This window comes from Oikopleura dioica, chromosome 2, assembly GCF_907165135.1.
Source record: "Oikopleura dioica chromosome 2, OKI2018_I68_1.0, whole genome shotgun sequence".
Lineage (NCBI taxonomy): Eukaryota > Metazoa > Chordata > Appendicularia > Copelata > Oikopleuridae > Oikopleura > Oikopleura dioica.
Window position 1 is genome coordinate 15751929 of NC_137292.1, and position 15763 is coordinate 15767691.

General features: G+C 37.9%; 1 protein-coding gene across 2 annotated transcripts in view; it reads right to left on the reverse strand.

Moving 5' to 3' along the window:
• Positions 1–15763, reverse strand: part of LOC145696705 (uncharacterized) — a 66716-nt gene that overhangs the window by 47603 nt on the left and 3350 nt on the right. For both annotated transcript variants that reach the window (XM_081773785.1, XM_081773784.1), the window contains exons 3-4: positions 9578–9679; positions 7868–7905 (exon numbers count right to left, since the gene is read on the reverse strand). In XM_081773785.1, the coding sequence (XP_081629911.1) occupies positions 7868–7905; positions 9578–9679 (140 nt within the window). The remainder of the gene's footprint in view (positions 1–7867; positions 7906–9577; positions 9680–15763) is intronic.

The window sequence follows — 15763 nt, forward strand, 5'->3', positions numbered from 1 at the left end:
GTAACTATTCTGTGATGGAAATAATTGATTTCTGGGAATTTGATTTGTTCTTTCTTTGACTTTTTCGTGCAAATAGACGATTATTCGTCTTGAAATTGAATAACCAATAAGAAACAAGTATTTTGTCTTTGGACCAATCAGCGTTAGAGAACCAGCAAAAGGATTTCCTAGGCGTGCGCTCGGCAACCTGTGTAGGGTTAGGGTTTTGGCTCTCGAAAACCTGACTGACGATTTTCAATAAGGATTTCTGAGTGAAATTCTTACCCCCCTTTTTTATTAGCTCATTTGAAAGAGCGTAAAAAGTTATGCCAGATTCCACCGAAAAAGGGTGAAATTTTTGAACTTATGACGTCATAGCACGTGATTGAAGTTCCAAAAGTACCTTTTCTTCCGGACATCGGCATTTCCGACTACTCTAAGGTAAGCAGGCATGCGATACATGAAAATGATCGTCTTCTCGAGCTCTACATCGGCGTCTAGGTTTCAACCCTTTTCAACCCTTTTCATCCCTTTTTTTCAACCCTTTTTCCATATATCTATATTTTTGAATGAAAAGTACAGATCTAGGGTAAATTGAGGCGTAGATTACGAAAAAAATATCGACATTTACGTTTCATCCCTTTTTTGACCCTTTTCAACCCTTTTTTCAACCATTTATTTTTAAAATTATTATTTTTAAATATGCATGCAGCTCTAGGGTAATTTCCTACGTAGATACCGAAAATGATAACGAAATATTCGTATCATCTCATTTTTGAAGCTTTTCAACCTTTTTTTTCCAAAATTTTCGAAATGCGCGAAATTTTAACTTTGCGCAAATCATAACCAGGTGATTTTCTATTGTCTAATTATTTGTCAAAATGAAATTCGGCAGAATTAGCAAGCAGTTTATATGATGTACAATCGGCACAAAAATCAGAATCATCGAACAAGCAGCAAAGATTCGGGCAAACGTTGTGGCTGACAGAAAACTCGACAAAATCACGTCTGCTCTTCTGGATCTCCTTGCATTTGACCATTCTTATTGAAGACATGCTGGTCTTGATAGGATTCCCTTCGGTGTCTTTCTTTTGTAGCTTTGTCATCTTGTCGAAAACGCTGTCGTGGATGCGCAAAATTTGGAGGTCAGTTTCCTTCGGCTCATGCGCGAAGTTGATGAAAATCCCATCGTCCTTGTCTTTGTCCTTCATTTTTTCGTTCAATTTCAGGACATAATCGCTCAGCTCAAGAGTCGGAATGCAAAGACCGTTCATCTCATCCGCGCGCATCGCGATCTTAGCCCGCCCGCCAACGGCATCGATGGTAGATTTGCCGTGGCGGGCTTGCTTGAAGACTTTAGTGACGGGCATTCCCCAACCATCGACATCGTTCAAGTCCGAGAGAACTCTTTGAGATTTATAGTCCTGAATTTGTTTAGACTTGCGCAAAAATATATGCTCTTACCCCAGCCTGATCTGTGAGAAGAATCGAGCGATGAAATTCATCGAAGATCTTGTTCTCTTTAGCAAACTGAATTGCCATTTGGAAGTGCTTCTTGACGATATGCGGGCCTTTCTTTGCACTTTTGAGTGAGTCGTTCCTCCAGAGCATCAGAGTTGAGTTGAAACGGATCCGTTCAGACTCGTTATTGTCGGACAAACGATAGCCCCAGAGAATCAGCGTGTGAACAATCAACTCATCCTTGTCTGCACCGGATCGCAAAGTATTCTAGATTCATTTTAAAACTGCGCAAAATTTTGCGCGCTTTGATTCTCGTCCTTGTTTTATTTTTGCGCAAAATTTTGAACCGCGCATTATTAAAATGATCAGACTTACAGCTTGTGTTGAAGTTCCACCACTTTTGCCAGCAGAGAATTCGCCAGCGAAGTCTGCCTCGGCGATAAGAACATCTCTTGGGTGAATTTCTCCCATGCGAAGTTTCGAGCAGAGATGTGCGGAGAGGATCGTTTCCGTTAAATGTGCAAGATCTGCGCGCGAGAATTTCGCCAGTTCAATAATAAGGCCCTTTAAGTTTGTTAAACTTGTCAACAAGATTAAATTACCTTGGCTGAATACGTTTTTGTTTGTGCAATATCTTTAATAGCTCCTCCATGATGCCTTTTTCGTGCAAGTCTCTCCATAACTTTCGTTTTAAAGACCATCATGTTTTGAGGGCCGTTGTCCTCCATGATATCCTTGATTTCCTCGTATTTTTTCAGCGTAGTTGAAAAATCCAGGTTCGAGTCTTCAGAGCAACTGCATTTAAATTCAGCACAGGAAGGGGCGAACACTCCAAGATCTTGGTAGAGTGGCTGCTTACATCCTTTCGAGGCCATAAGAAAGGTGAGTGTCTCTTCTAGAGTGAGTTTCCTGGTAGTAATTTCAACGTGAAAAAGGAGATCGGAGACTAAACAAGATTTATACTTCTGCGCAAAATTTTGCGCAAACTTAAAACTCAAACTAATGTAAAAACTTGCGCACTCACCTCTTCCGCAAATATTGCGCAAGTTATAGCAAGGAGGACAGATGCAGCTGAATTGATCTTTCACTCGTGGCTCCACAAACATCTTCGGAATTAGATTTTTAAAATGAAATGCAGAAATCTCCTCTTTGTCTTCAAGAACTCTTCTCTTGTTCATCTCTTCCCAAAGCAGTGTGTATTTTGTGTGACAGAGGCGACGACAAACGCGAATTTTTTCTTTTCCATCTTTCATGAACTCTTGTATACCGTAAAGGTTTCGATTTTCCGGACTCAGGAAGACTTTGAAGAAGTTTTCAGATGTATTTGCGCGCAGTCTGTGCGTAAATGCTTCGTAAACGTCTGTTTCTGGGCTTTCATCAGAGCTAAAGAAGAGGTATTTCAAAATGTAGTGAATGTCCTCGTCTTTAATTTTGCGCAGGCGACGACCTTCCGGCTCTTCGATGTTATCCAAGTCATAAAGCTGTTTTTCTTTTAGATCCAACGCTTCTGTAAAATGAGCTCGCGTCATAAGCTGAGGATGGTTTTTCTTTGCGTATTTTTTCGAGATTTTGTTGAAATATGAAATATATTTCCGAACGGTCTCATCTGCGCAACCTCGTAGAAACTCTTCTGGCAAGCAAGCTGCTAGAATCTGAATCTTCTCTTTCTTCTTGACGGAATGCCAGTGCTTCGCGATGTGCGCATTGAACGAATTTTCCGGAAGAAAGAGTTCACGAGCCTCATAGAACACGTTCATTTGATCACTTATTTCGCGCGATGCCTTCTCAACCACTTTTTTCTTTGCGCTTCCCAGATGGCTCATCGTTTCTCCGAATGATTCTCTTGTTGAATTAAGAATTTCTCTCTCTTCATCTTCATCTGTTGAGTTGTTCGCCGCCGTTTCGACATAGTCCTGACTTGAGCCCGAAGAACTTTGAGAAGACGAACTAGTTGAGGAGTTCTGCGTTTCCACGGCGGGTTCAAGAGCTAGAAGAGCAGTTATATTTTTGCGCAAAAATATAGCGTACCGGCTAGGTTTTCTGTCAATGATTGCTGTGAATCAAGATTTTGCGCATTTCTATAAGCGTCAAAGATGTCTTTTACTTTTGCGCAAAAGAGGTAGTGAAGGAGGAGGTATCTGTCTTTCTTGAGGTTTTGTTTGCCACAAAAGGAACATGCGTGCCCTTCTTTGTAGTCCTGATGATTCTTCAGAAGTTCTTCATTGATCATCGACAAGTCATCAAAGATTTTCTCCGTCATCTCGCATTGATTATAGTGCTCTACAACAGTCGATTTCGAACGACGATCGCTTACTTGTGTTGCCTTGAGAAGGGGATCGTCGCAAACATGGCATTTCCTTAGAGGTTCCTTTGATTTTTTTATGTCAGGATGACTTATGAATAATTTAAGACTTTCAAAATCATCAAAAGGATAATTCATTCTAAATAAAATTCGTTAGAAAAATATTAATGCGCAATTTTTCTCTTCAATTCTCTCTGTTTAAGTTTGAGCAGTTTTTATATCAAAAGAGAAAAGAAAATAATCAAGTTGTTTACAGGGAGCGCGCGCAGATTTTGGGGTTGGTGTCCAATCAGAATGAAGCAAGATGACAAAAAAGGGAAAAGAAATAAAATTGCGCGATTTCAGAGCTCTGAAATATTCTGCGCAGATTTAAAATTTTCCTCGATTCGGCTTTTGCGCGATATCAAATTTGAAATACTGCGCATTCCTAAAATCTTAAAAAAAGACGGTTGAAAATGCTCAAAAAAGAGATGAAACGAAAATTTCGTTATCATTATCGTTATCAACGCACAAATTTAACCTAGAAACGCGAGCTAATTTTAAAATATGAATTTTGAAAAAAAGGGTTGAAAAAGGGTTTAAAGGGTCAAAAAAGGGATGATACAAGTATATCGATATTTTAATCGTAATCTACGCTCAAAGTTACCCTAGAACTGTAATATTCCTTCAAAAATATAGATATTGAAAAAAAGGATTGAAAAAAGGGTTGAAAAGGGTTGAAACCTAGACGCCGATGTAGAGCTCGAGAAGACGATCATTTTCATGTATCGCATGCCTGCTTACCTTAGAGTAGTCGGAAATGCCGATGTCCGGAAGAAAAGGTACTTTTGGAACTTCAATCACGTGCTATGACGTCATAAGTTCAAAAATTTCACCCTTTTTCGGTGGAATCTGGCATAACTTTTTACGCTCTTTCAAATGAGCTAATAAAAAAGGGGGGTAAGAATTTCACTCAGAAATCCTTATTGAAAATCGTCACTCAGGTTAACCCTAACCCTACACAGGTTTTCGAGCGCAGGCCTAGGAAATCCTTTTGCTGATTCTCTAACCATGATTGGTCCAAAGACAAAATACTTGTTTCTTATTGGTTATTAAATTTTAAGGCGAAAAACCTGATTGAGGTTAACCCTAACCCTAATCAGGTTGCTGAGCGCAGGATTTAGCTTTGATTCAGTTTGAAAAAATGAAACTAACAGGGCGTATCTTACAGCAACTGGAGGCGAAAGTAAGATGAGCTCTAGAATGTGTGTTACGAATTCCAAATGTAAATGAAGCTACCAAGCACTTGGCTACCGGTCGTCGCAATCTTTCGCTTCCGCCTCGCCAGGAAATTGCGCTATCAATTTTTTGGAGTCTTTTACTCGTCTATGACGAGTCCTATTACTGAAGCCGCCAATTTCTTTGCAATTACAGTAATATCCCAAAATGAAAACTTAACTAAAACTTTTTCGGAAGTCGCTCATACCCACTCAGGACCCTGACTCAGGTTTTCTACATAGATTTTGAGAATTTTTCTATTTTTAAAATTGCCATTTACGTTCTCCAACCACTTCGAAAAAACACTAAAAAAGAAACTAGCAACGTCAAAAATCCCCTCTAATCAAAATTTTCTCTCTAAACCAACGGCGCGGGCCACATCAGACGGCGGCGCCAGTTCAATTCAAAATATATTCTGGACGCCGCAAGTTCCAGATCAAAAACACCTGCAATGGGGAGTATGATTTTTATACGCTTATAAGTTCATTACCGCATTTTTTAGGCAGCATTTTTCTTAAGAAAAAAAGCTGTCTTTGGCAACCTGTGAAGAAGACCTGAGTCAAGATTTTGGAAAAGCTCTGATAAAAGCCGCAAAGCGGCTTTTTTAAAATGAAGCCGCAAAGCGGCTTCGCCAAAGTTTAAGAGTAGTTTCAAAGGGGTGCTGTCAGGAACTGACAAAAAATTTCGACAAATTTTGCGTGGGCGGCTACTCGGCTGCTGATTGGCCGGTTCGCCGAAACCAGCCTCCTGATTGGATAAAATTTCCACGCGAAATTTGTCGAAATTTATATGTCGGTTCCAGACACGTCCCCGTTTCAAATGCCATTTTGACGAAGCCGTTTTGCGGCTTTCTTTTCAAAAAAGCCGCTATGCGGCTTTTATCAGATCTTTTCCAGAACCCTGTCGTAGGTTTTCAACCCCTTTTTACAGATAATCGAGGCCAGAAACTGGTTTTTTAGCCGCAAAAAGGGCTGTTAAAAAGTCTGAAAAAGGGAACCATTAAACACGATGTTTTTTGGTGGAAGCTTTCGATCAAATCTTGGATTTAATTCTTACCCGTGCTGTGTTCTGAGAACGTGTCAGACAACGGGTTTGGTCAGATAAAGTTCTAATTTTAGATAATAGAAGTGTCCACTTCTCCCCGCGCGTTAGTTAAGTTACCATAACTTTATGACATCGACACTCGCGATTTTCTGATTGTTTTGTCATTTTGCGGGTTTTATTCGAAAGATAATTTCTCGATTTAGAGAACCTCGACTGAAGTGGTATTTTGACTACTTGAATAAATCAGAAGTCAGCAAAATGGACTAAGAATTATTAAGGAAAATATAATGTCTAAGGGAAGAAAATGGAGGTTCTTGGAATTTTTGTTGTTATTTTAGCGACATTTGAAGACATTAACACACATCAATGGACATCGACGACAATTTTAGAATAAAATCAGACATCAAAGGACATCTAGAGACATTCAATAGCATCTGAAGACATCTAGGGGCATCTTAATAGCCTGAGGACATTCAGCATGTACATCTTGGGACATTTTTTAAGACATTTAAAGACATGAAAGTACACCTAGCGAGATTTTGTGACATTTTTAGACGTCAGGGACATCAAGGGACATCTCAAGAAATCCTTCAATATCTAAAGATATTTTACGATATTTGAAGACATCTAGCTTCGTTTTGAAACATATGAGAACATTTAGCGACATCTCATAACATCTAGCGACATCTACCGATACATTTTGAGGATTTTTGTTCGCTAAGAGACTTCAAAAAGAGGCGGACAGCGGTTATAATCGCAGCGGATAACGAAAGCAAACAGTAATCAGTCGTCTTTAATGCCGGACAAAAGCGGACGCGGATTTGTTTTCGCTCGTGAACTCGCTTTCTAACTTTCATTTTTGCCACAACGAAATTTCGAGAATCAAAAATGTCAAGAAAAATGTCTCTGGAGCCTTTTAAAAGAAGAAAGGTATTTTCCGTTATTTTGAAAATAAAAAAGAAAAGTAACGGGCTTGTCTCTAAAAATAAAGATAGGTCAGCTAGACCGAAAATATTCGAAAACAATTTTCTGTTATTTTCAAACTCGTTGGCAGCAAAAAAAGAATGTTTTCATCCCTTTTTTTAAACTGGGTCAAATGAAGGTTCTAATGTAATTTTATTAATCAAATTAGCGCTAGAAATGGAATCATTTTTTTGGATAATTTTCCTTGAATGATCGATAATAATCAATAATAAAGAATGAAGAAGAATGTCTTTGTAGAGGTGCATTTCAAATGAATACTAATCGAGGGACCGCAAACACGCCGCAAAAGTGTCAATTCTAATGCCAAATGCATAAGAATCTTGAGCCCCATTGCGGTCACCCGACAGCTCGCAGGATTTATACCAAAGTTGCTAATGAGCTTCTTTGAAGATCAAAAGAAGAACAAATCCAAGATGCTCAACTAATTGCTCATCGCAAAATTTAAGGAAGAAAACAGCACGAATATGGATTTTGTCTCCGCTTTTTTAGATATTGACACCCTTATTTTCTTCCCTGGTGGTTTTCTCTTTAAAATCCCAAGATAACCCTTTTTAACCGTTTTCAGTGGAAAAAAGCTGACCATAATTTATTCCGCCAACATGAGAAAAAACACCATCTTTGCTTGTGGAAAAAACAAAATGTAAATTTGTTGAACGAGTCCAATCTGAGGTCGCAAACATGTTTTTTTCTGGAGAAGATGGTGGTCTGGGAAGATTTATCTTTCCAGAGAAAATGTTTAGCTGGCTTGGGCTCGTCAAACTTGGAGCGTTGTTTAGAACTATCTCTGGCGCGGGTATTAGAGCTGCTTTGCCTTGCGTTCACAGTAACCCGTAAACATACCTTTTGATGTGTTCTCCCGCTGTCTTGCTCCGCTGGCACTTTTCAAAAGATTCAAACATCTTCTAAAATAGCCCCTTTCGCTACACAGAAAACTCAAAAAAATGTGGACTCTGATTCTTTGAGTATTCAATTAATCCTTATCTCCGGCAGCTGTAATTGGTAGCTTCCGGAACTACCGATAAGCGAAAATAAAAATTGTAGTCTACAATTTTCATTTTCTACAGAGGGATCTTTCGATAACGAATTTCCCCATCAAGCGCTCTGATTGGTCGATTTAACCGACTTCTGAATTCAATATTTTGACCAATCAAAATCAAGAAAAATCGCTATTGAAAGGCCCCTCTGTAGAGCTGGGCTCTAAAACCTGTGTAAAAACCTGAGTCAGGATTTTGAAAGAATAAAATGAAAAACCGCTTCGCCAAAATTATCAGAATTTTTTTAACTTTGAATTTCATAGATTTCTTTTAGAATCCTGACTCGGGTTTTTTAGGGAAATGGTCGGACTCATTACCAATTGGCGAAAAAGTAAAAATAAATTGATAATGGACTACCAAAAATTGGTAATGGGTTACCAAAAATTTTGGTAATGAGTCCGACCGTTCCCGGTTTTTTACACAGGTTTCCGAGCCCAGCTGTAGAGTTGACATTAAAAATTTCATCAAGAAAGTCATCAATTACGCCAGGAATAAACCATTCCTGCCAAAAATGATGATTTCTCAAGATCATCTTCGAGCTCAAATGCAAATCAATATTATAACTTATCGATTTACCGTTTTACAAAATTATTTCAAGAAAAAAAATTGCCGAAAAAGCGCCGTTCAAGAAAAAATTACATGATGCACTTTGCTTCGAATTCGATTTACGTGATCGGATTAGGCGAAGGATCTTTGATTTTAAACCTTTTCACGGGTCAGCCAACGCCTCGGCTTTTTTTAAAGAGACGTTTCGAAATTTAATTTTCTTTGAACGGGCTGTTTGGGAAATATTGATCTGAGGCTGGGTTAATTTAAGGCTTGGGGTCACTTTTTTCTCACGCTTTCGATTGAACGTGGTTTATTCCGTAAATGCTGTTCAGAAAATTTTCATAACAAAAGCAAGGAGAAACATGAAGAATAAGAGTTTCTCTTCAGAAGTTACTGGAGAGACACTCTTAGTTTATTCAGCTTAAAAATCGGGCTAATGTGGGACTGCGATTTTTTGTTTGCGACGAATTTTCATGGAAAATCCATGAGAAAAGTTAGCCAATCAGAGGGCTGTATTCGGCTTACCGGCCAATCAGTGGCCAGTATTTTTTTCCGGAAAATTTTGTCGCGAACGAAGAGTCGCAGTTTGACACTTTCCTTAAAAAACCTTGTCTGGGCTCGGCAACCTGTGTAGAAAACCTGTGACAGGCTTTCAAAGAGCTTTAATGAAAAGCCGCGTAGCGGCTCGTTTATGAAAAAGCCGCTACGTGGCTTTTCATTTTAGCTCTTTCAGATCTCCTCTTATGTTTTCTCCACAGGTTGCCGAGTGCATATCATAGTGACACCCTTATTTCTTTGCTCAAATAATGGCCATGCCCATATTTAGAGCCTTGGTTTTATTTTGAGCATCAAAATTAAGGGTGTCACTACGGTATTTTTGGGAAAAATAATCTGAAGAAAACCAAATTTTGCGATGTCTAGTAGACATTTTCTATGACGTAATTTAGATAATTGTTTGAATCCTTTCCTTTGACGCAGAAAATGGCGTTGATGAGTCTTCTGTGTCTGCTTCTGTAACTGACTGCGGCGGCGATAAAGACTAGCAGTCCTATAAAGACGGGAATGGCGGCTTTTCGCGGTTTTGAAACAAAGCAAAGCTTTCAATTTCAGCCGAAAAGCCACAAAGTTATGAAAATCTCAAGGCCAAGCTCTCAAGCGCTGTCGTAACTTGTTCACCGCTCAGCAGTAAACGAAAATGGCTTTTTGAAAAGAACTTTGGTTTTTCAATGAAAATATACTTTTGGTCGATGTTTCATCAAATTATGCTGTGTAATCGAGATTAATTACCACATTTAGTGGTCTTCAAAAACTTCCTAAAAAAGCGGATTTTTACGGTAATTTGGATTCTTTGATTGGTCGAGCAAAACGATATGGTTTTCAACTTGACCAATCAGGGGCCTTGATGGATAATTTTGGTATTGAGAGAATATTCAAAAAAGGGTCTTTTAGATAGCCATTCCCTTAATCCTGCCCTTTGATTGGTCGAAAAAAGTAGGTTTTAATTAAGCCAATCAGAGGCTTGGATAAAAGTTGTCCATCATTGTTTTTGATTGGCCGAGATTATTAATCTTTTAAAAAGCTATTTTTCAAGCTCGACCAATCAATTAAGAATCTTGAAAAAATTCTGTAGAAATATTCTGTCATTTCAATGAACATTTTTGATATAAAAAGATAAGATCGAGAAATTCTTGGTCTTCAATTCTTCAATTCTTCCAAATCTGGGTTCCTGAAATTCCCAAGAGCTTCTTGAGAACCCTTGATAAAATTCCTTTCTATTTTTTAAATCGCTGGAATGTTAAGTATTACATTCATCAGATCAGCTTCTCTCGTGAATGATTATAAAGAGTTTCCTCTTCCGAAAGTTTTTTGTTTTGACAAATTGCATGAATTTTGCTTTTTATGACGAAACCACGTGATCAAAAAAATACTGAAGAATTTCGAACTTTTTTTTCGTTCCTAATTGAAGGCTGAATCACGTGGTAAAGAACAGCGGACGTATGATCCGACCGCGCTCTGGAATTTCTCGAAAATAGCCTAACGTTGGCCAACAGATCATGGTTTCTTTGTGACCATCAAGACATGCTGCAGGTATTTAGCTAAATATTCATCAGATATTCTAGTGGATAAACTGGGCGCAACTTAGAATTGCTCCGCGATTAGGAGCATTTTTAATTCGAACTCAAGAACTACAACTTTCTGTTTTTCTGCTTTTTTTTGACTCGGAAAGCTGAGTAAAAAACCTAAGTCAGGGTTGTTACAGAGCTTATATAAAAGATACGTAGCGGCTTTTTTTTGTAATAAAGCCGCGGAAAAATCTATTCATTCTTATTTATAAATGATTTTCTCGAACCCTGACTCAGGTTTTCTACATTGTCAGGTTACTGAGTAAATCAACGTCATACCCTTATTTATCTCCGAGCTAGTTTGAAAAACCTGAGTCAGGGTCTAGCAAAAGATTCGCTTTATGATACATTTTTCTCTGGACCCTGACTCAGGTTTTTCAAACTGGCTCAAAGATAAATAAGGGTGTCAGGAAGCTAAATTCGGCAACCTGTGTAGAAAACCTGAGTCAGGGTCCTGCAAAGCCTTCGCTTTCCAATAAATTTTTTCTCAAAACCCTGACGCAGGTTTTTTACACAGGTTCGCGAACTGAGCCTGCTTTTTTCTAGTTTTATTTCTTCAAAAATCCTAATTTGATAAATAACAGAAAAATCCGATGCCGGAAGAAGGAGGTGGCTTGTGGTGTACTTTGTCTGGAATGCCAAAGTTTAGAATCCCGATAGAACGCGTGCTTAGAAAGCTTTTGTTCCGAGAAGCGGGATTATCAAACTTATCAAATCCTTTCCGGTTCGCTTCAAAAAAGGGTTGAACTTCTTTCAATCTTTCAATTCAAAATACAAATTTCAAGCTCTCCCGTTTTTATCCTAAAACAAATAAACCCTTATAAAACCCTCGCTATCTTTTTTGGCGATTCTAGTGCCTCGATTAAGATAAAAACAACTGTCAAAATAGCCGGCCCAGAAGAAGAAAAAAAGGTTGACACACGAGAGACAGGGCAAAATAGACATGTTTTAATTCCAGCGTAATCGCTGCTTTTTCGGCGGGAAGCAACAACAGTTCGAATTCTTTGCGGAAGTAAATATTGTCAAAAATTAATTTGGACTAAGAAAATAAAACAGAAAATAATTCGTTTCTTAGATTCAAGATTCAATGACGGACGAAAACCACAAAATAAGTAATTAGAAAATACCCCCTTAAATTTTAAAAGAATTACAGTATTTTTAATTGTTGTAACTAAGTTCACAAAAATGATGTTTGATCTAATCAGCTTGGCGGAGGAATTCATGAGTTGACCCGGACCACGTCAAAAGTTATAAGGAGTTAATGTTAATCCGGCGAAAGGAGCATCAAATTAAAGCGAGCACGTGTAAGAGGCGCAGGCTTAGAAAACATCTTCTAAACCCGCCACCACGTGTGTTCAAATAAGTCGAGGGCAAAGTCGATAGTGTGAAGTAGATTAGCGATTCGAGTGAATCTCGAGATCACCGCAAATCACCCAAATATTCTCATTGGCCCGAAACTAGGATTAGAAATTGACGGATAAAAAGTTCAATGAGAAGAAGAGCCCTATTATCTTCCAAAGCTATTCCTGACTCAGGTTTTCCACACAGTTTGCCGAGCCTGTTGAAGGACCCCTTCGTCAAGTGATAATGACTTTTTCAAACACGGATATCGAGTTGATCCCCTTAAGATTATTGAAATATTTTTTGGTTATTTTGTAGCTCGATAGTTGCTCGAGGGCACCAGAAGGAAAACAAGCTCATAGCCTATGAGTCATAGGCCTCTTAAGGGTGTCGCAACGATAAGTTAAAGTGAAAATATTTTTCAAACATGGATATCATTATGATCACCTTAACTGATCAAAATTTTTTTATGTTAAAAATTTAGCTGAGACCCTTGTCTAGGGCACCGCATCAAGTGTATGATGACATCTTAAGGGTTTCACTAATAAAAAAGGGTTTAAAGATTGGTGATCGGCCGAAAAATGGGCAAATTTAGCTAAAAAAAGCCCCAAAAACGTGATTTTCAAAGTGGATTTTGAGGGTCAAAAAGTCGAAATAGAATTTTACGACATTAGAGAAAAATGATCCTCAGAACTTAGAGAATCTATTCCCGAAAATCGTCAAACATGACGGGGGTCCTTAATAGAAATAAATCTGAGGAATTCGGACTTCGTAGGAAAAGTCGTTAATTTCGCAACCTAATGGCTCGTTGGTCATTAAAACGTGGCAATTTTATATAAGCAGTTTACTCTCAAAAAGAAAGAGAACAAGCACAAGAACTAAAATCTTTCAAAAATGCAGAACGAAGATACTCAATCGGTCATTTCTTTTAGCACCCTTTGAGATTACAGAAACGAAGGACTCCCGAATGCGGCAGAGGGTCTCCGAATTGATTATTCAACGATCAAGTCAATTTTGGAGAGAATAAAGAAGCTTGAAAAAGACAATGCAACATATCGAGCTCTAGCATTTGATTTGCAGCAAGTGAAAAATGAGTTGACAGCGAAAAACTATGAGCTGGAAACACGAGTTTCCGAGCTAGAGATATTCAAAGAAAACACGATTTTAGCAAGTCAGGAGCGCGATTTCCAAGTCGAAGATCTCCGAAAAACAATTGGACTTTTCACCATAGAAATCGCAAGTCTCAAACAGCTCAAAGGAACACCTAAACCTGACAACGAGGAATCTCCTCGTTTTCAAAAAGAAATTACTGCTGAGGAATTGGAAGCACTTTTTTCCTGAAAGGAGGACATGGTTATATGATATAACTTATATCCGTTTGAATATAAGAATAAGAAATAATCATTCTGTACATTTAATGATTCAGAATAAAGTCTTTCTAAAATTCTTAACGTTTTTGTGATAGATTCTCTCTTACCAACTCTTATATGGATGGAATGGTTCTACAAAAAAAACTGGCAAAATAAAGAACGAAAACTTCTCAAAAAATATTTTCATAAGACTAAGTAGCTTGTGAAGCTTTTCTGCGTGAGAAGCGTCAATTTACCAAACGTGCTTTAAAAATCACTAGAAAAGACCTTTAGCGGTAAGTCCGCTGCCAGGATTACGTGAGAAAGTGTCTCAATCACTTTCGTTTTTAGAAGAATTAGATGAATAATTTTTCCGCTAAAAGAACTGCTCGAGCAAGTGTGTTTTCGCGTACCCGCCAGAATGTGACAAGCAGCAAGAGCTTGCCAAATTCAAGGGTGTTTTTCTAGCTTGGGCAGCTTTTAGGCCGAATAACATGAATTAAAGCCGCTTTGGAGAAAGTTCTTTTTTATTTGTTTTAAAAAAATACAGTCGAAAATGTCTAATTAGCTTCAATTAAAAATATGTTTTGATGTGAATGTTTCCCGAGAATCTTTCGAGTACTCGAAACAATTGAAATTAGCAAAAGTGTTTTTGGAAATACAGCTCATGGAAAAACGTTTGTTGTGGAAAAGAGACGCTACAAATTGGGTCCAACCCGTTCACTGCAATTTTCAGTTGTTTTCTGCTAATATTTTGAATAGATAAAGTGGCCTAAATACATAAAATACAAAGAATTAGGCTTTATTATTGTCAAATTTGGAGTTCTAACCCTAAAAATTATTAATGAAGTGATAAAAATTGGATTAAAAATCCATTTATTTGGTTCTTAAATGGCAAAATCATAACTAAGAATCTCCGAAATTTGATTGGCCTACTAGCTGAACGCGGACGTCTTATTGGTCAAAAATCTAACCAAAATTTTGTTCAAAAATGTCGCATTTTTTTGTCGAATCCTGCTTTCTCCCCTGAATAAGTAAAAAAGTTGCTTCTTGAATTATTGACCAATCAAATTGCTCGATGAGAAAATTTATTATCAAATGAAACCAAAGTAGGGATGAAAATTTTCTTTGAAAAAAATGGTTTGTGAAAATAATTTGTTTTGAGTACGGTGTCGGTTTTTCGAATTACGAAGTGAAATAAGTTTCCAACAAGGCGAAAAAATGGTTTGTTAGGCTTATGGATTTATCGAGCTTGTGGCGACGATGGAGTGAGAAAACGTTGGCTAATCCGGCAATAGACGAACTTCTGCTTTTAAACTGTTTTTCATTTGGTTTTTCGAAATGGAACTTTTTTGGAAAACACTGTTTCGTTTTGATAAGTGCAAATTTGGTGGTGGCTGAGTGCATTAAAAGCGATTTTCTAAAGGAAAAGCGCAGGTGGGAATGTTGGGCGAAATTCCGAAAAAACCGAAATGGTGAAAACTGGGCCACAACGCTGCGGGTTAAAAGGAGACTTGCCCTCTCATTTTCGCGCAAAAATAAGGGTGTCACTTTGTTTATTTTTTTTGGGAAAAAAAGGGAAAAAATCGATGCTCGAAAATCTTAGTAAAAAACCTGACTCAGGCTTTTCTTTTATTAAAGCTGATTGAGAACCTGACTCAGGTTTTCTACACAGGTTTTGCCGTGTCAATAAGTTTCAAGTTAATTTCACAAAAAACTCAAAACCTTAAAATTAAAAAAAATGCAAATCAAATTTTTTGAAACGAAAAATTACGGTTTCTGGGTTTCACTTTGTCCTCCAATAAACGAAAGAAGGCTAAATCAACCCCATCGTCGGAAATGGACTAGTTTTGACTGCGGCGGCGGAGGATAATCCCCTCTTCCTTTCTAATTGGGCTGCTTTAAGTGCAGCGAAAATAAGTACTCTGCGGCGAAAACCAAAACATAACAGTCCAACTAAAACCAAAGAAGAAGACAGTCCAGTTTTCTTCTTCAAGAAAAAATGGGGATTTCCTCCGTAAATGAGAAAAACAAAAATTAGAAAGAAGACTTTCCTGAGAAAAATAATCGGGTCGAAAACGAGTCGTGAAAATAGAAAGACTGTAACTCTCACTGTAGACATGTATGCTATGATTTTATTCGACAAAATCAAAACCAAGTTTTCCGATTTTGATTGGACAGAACTTTTTGAGCTAATAAGCCAATCAGATTTGGTCTTTCTGCCCGAAATTTTTGACTGAGAAAACTGACTTTTTTTTTCAATTTAGATCCGATTTTTTTCCCAGAAAATCGTTGAACAAACATTTTAGTTAGGAAGTAGCATTGTTGCCCTGCATTCTT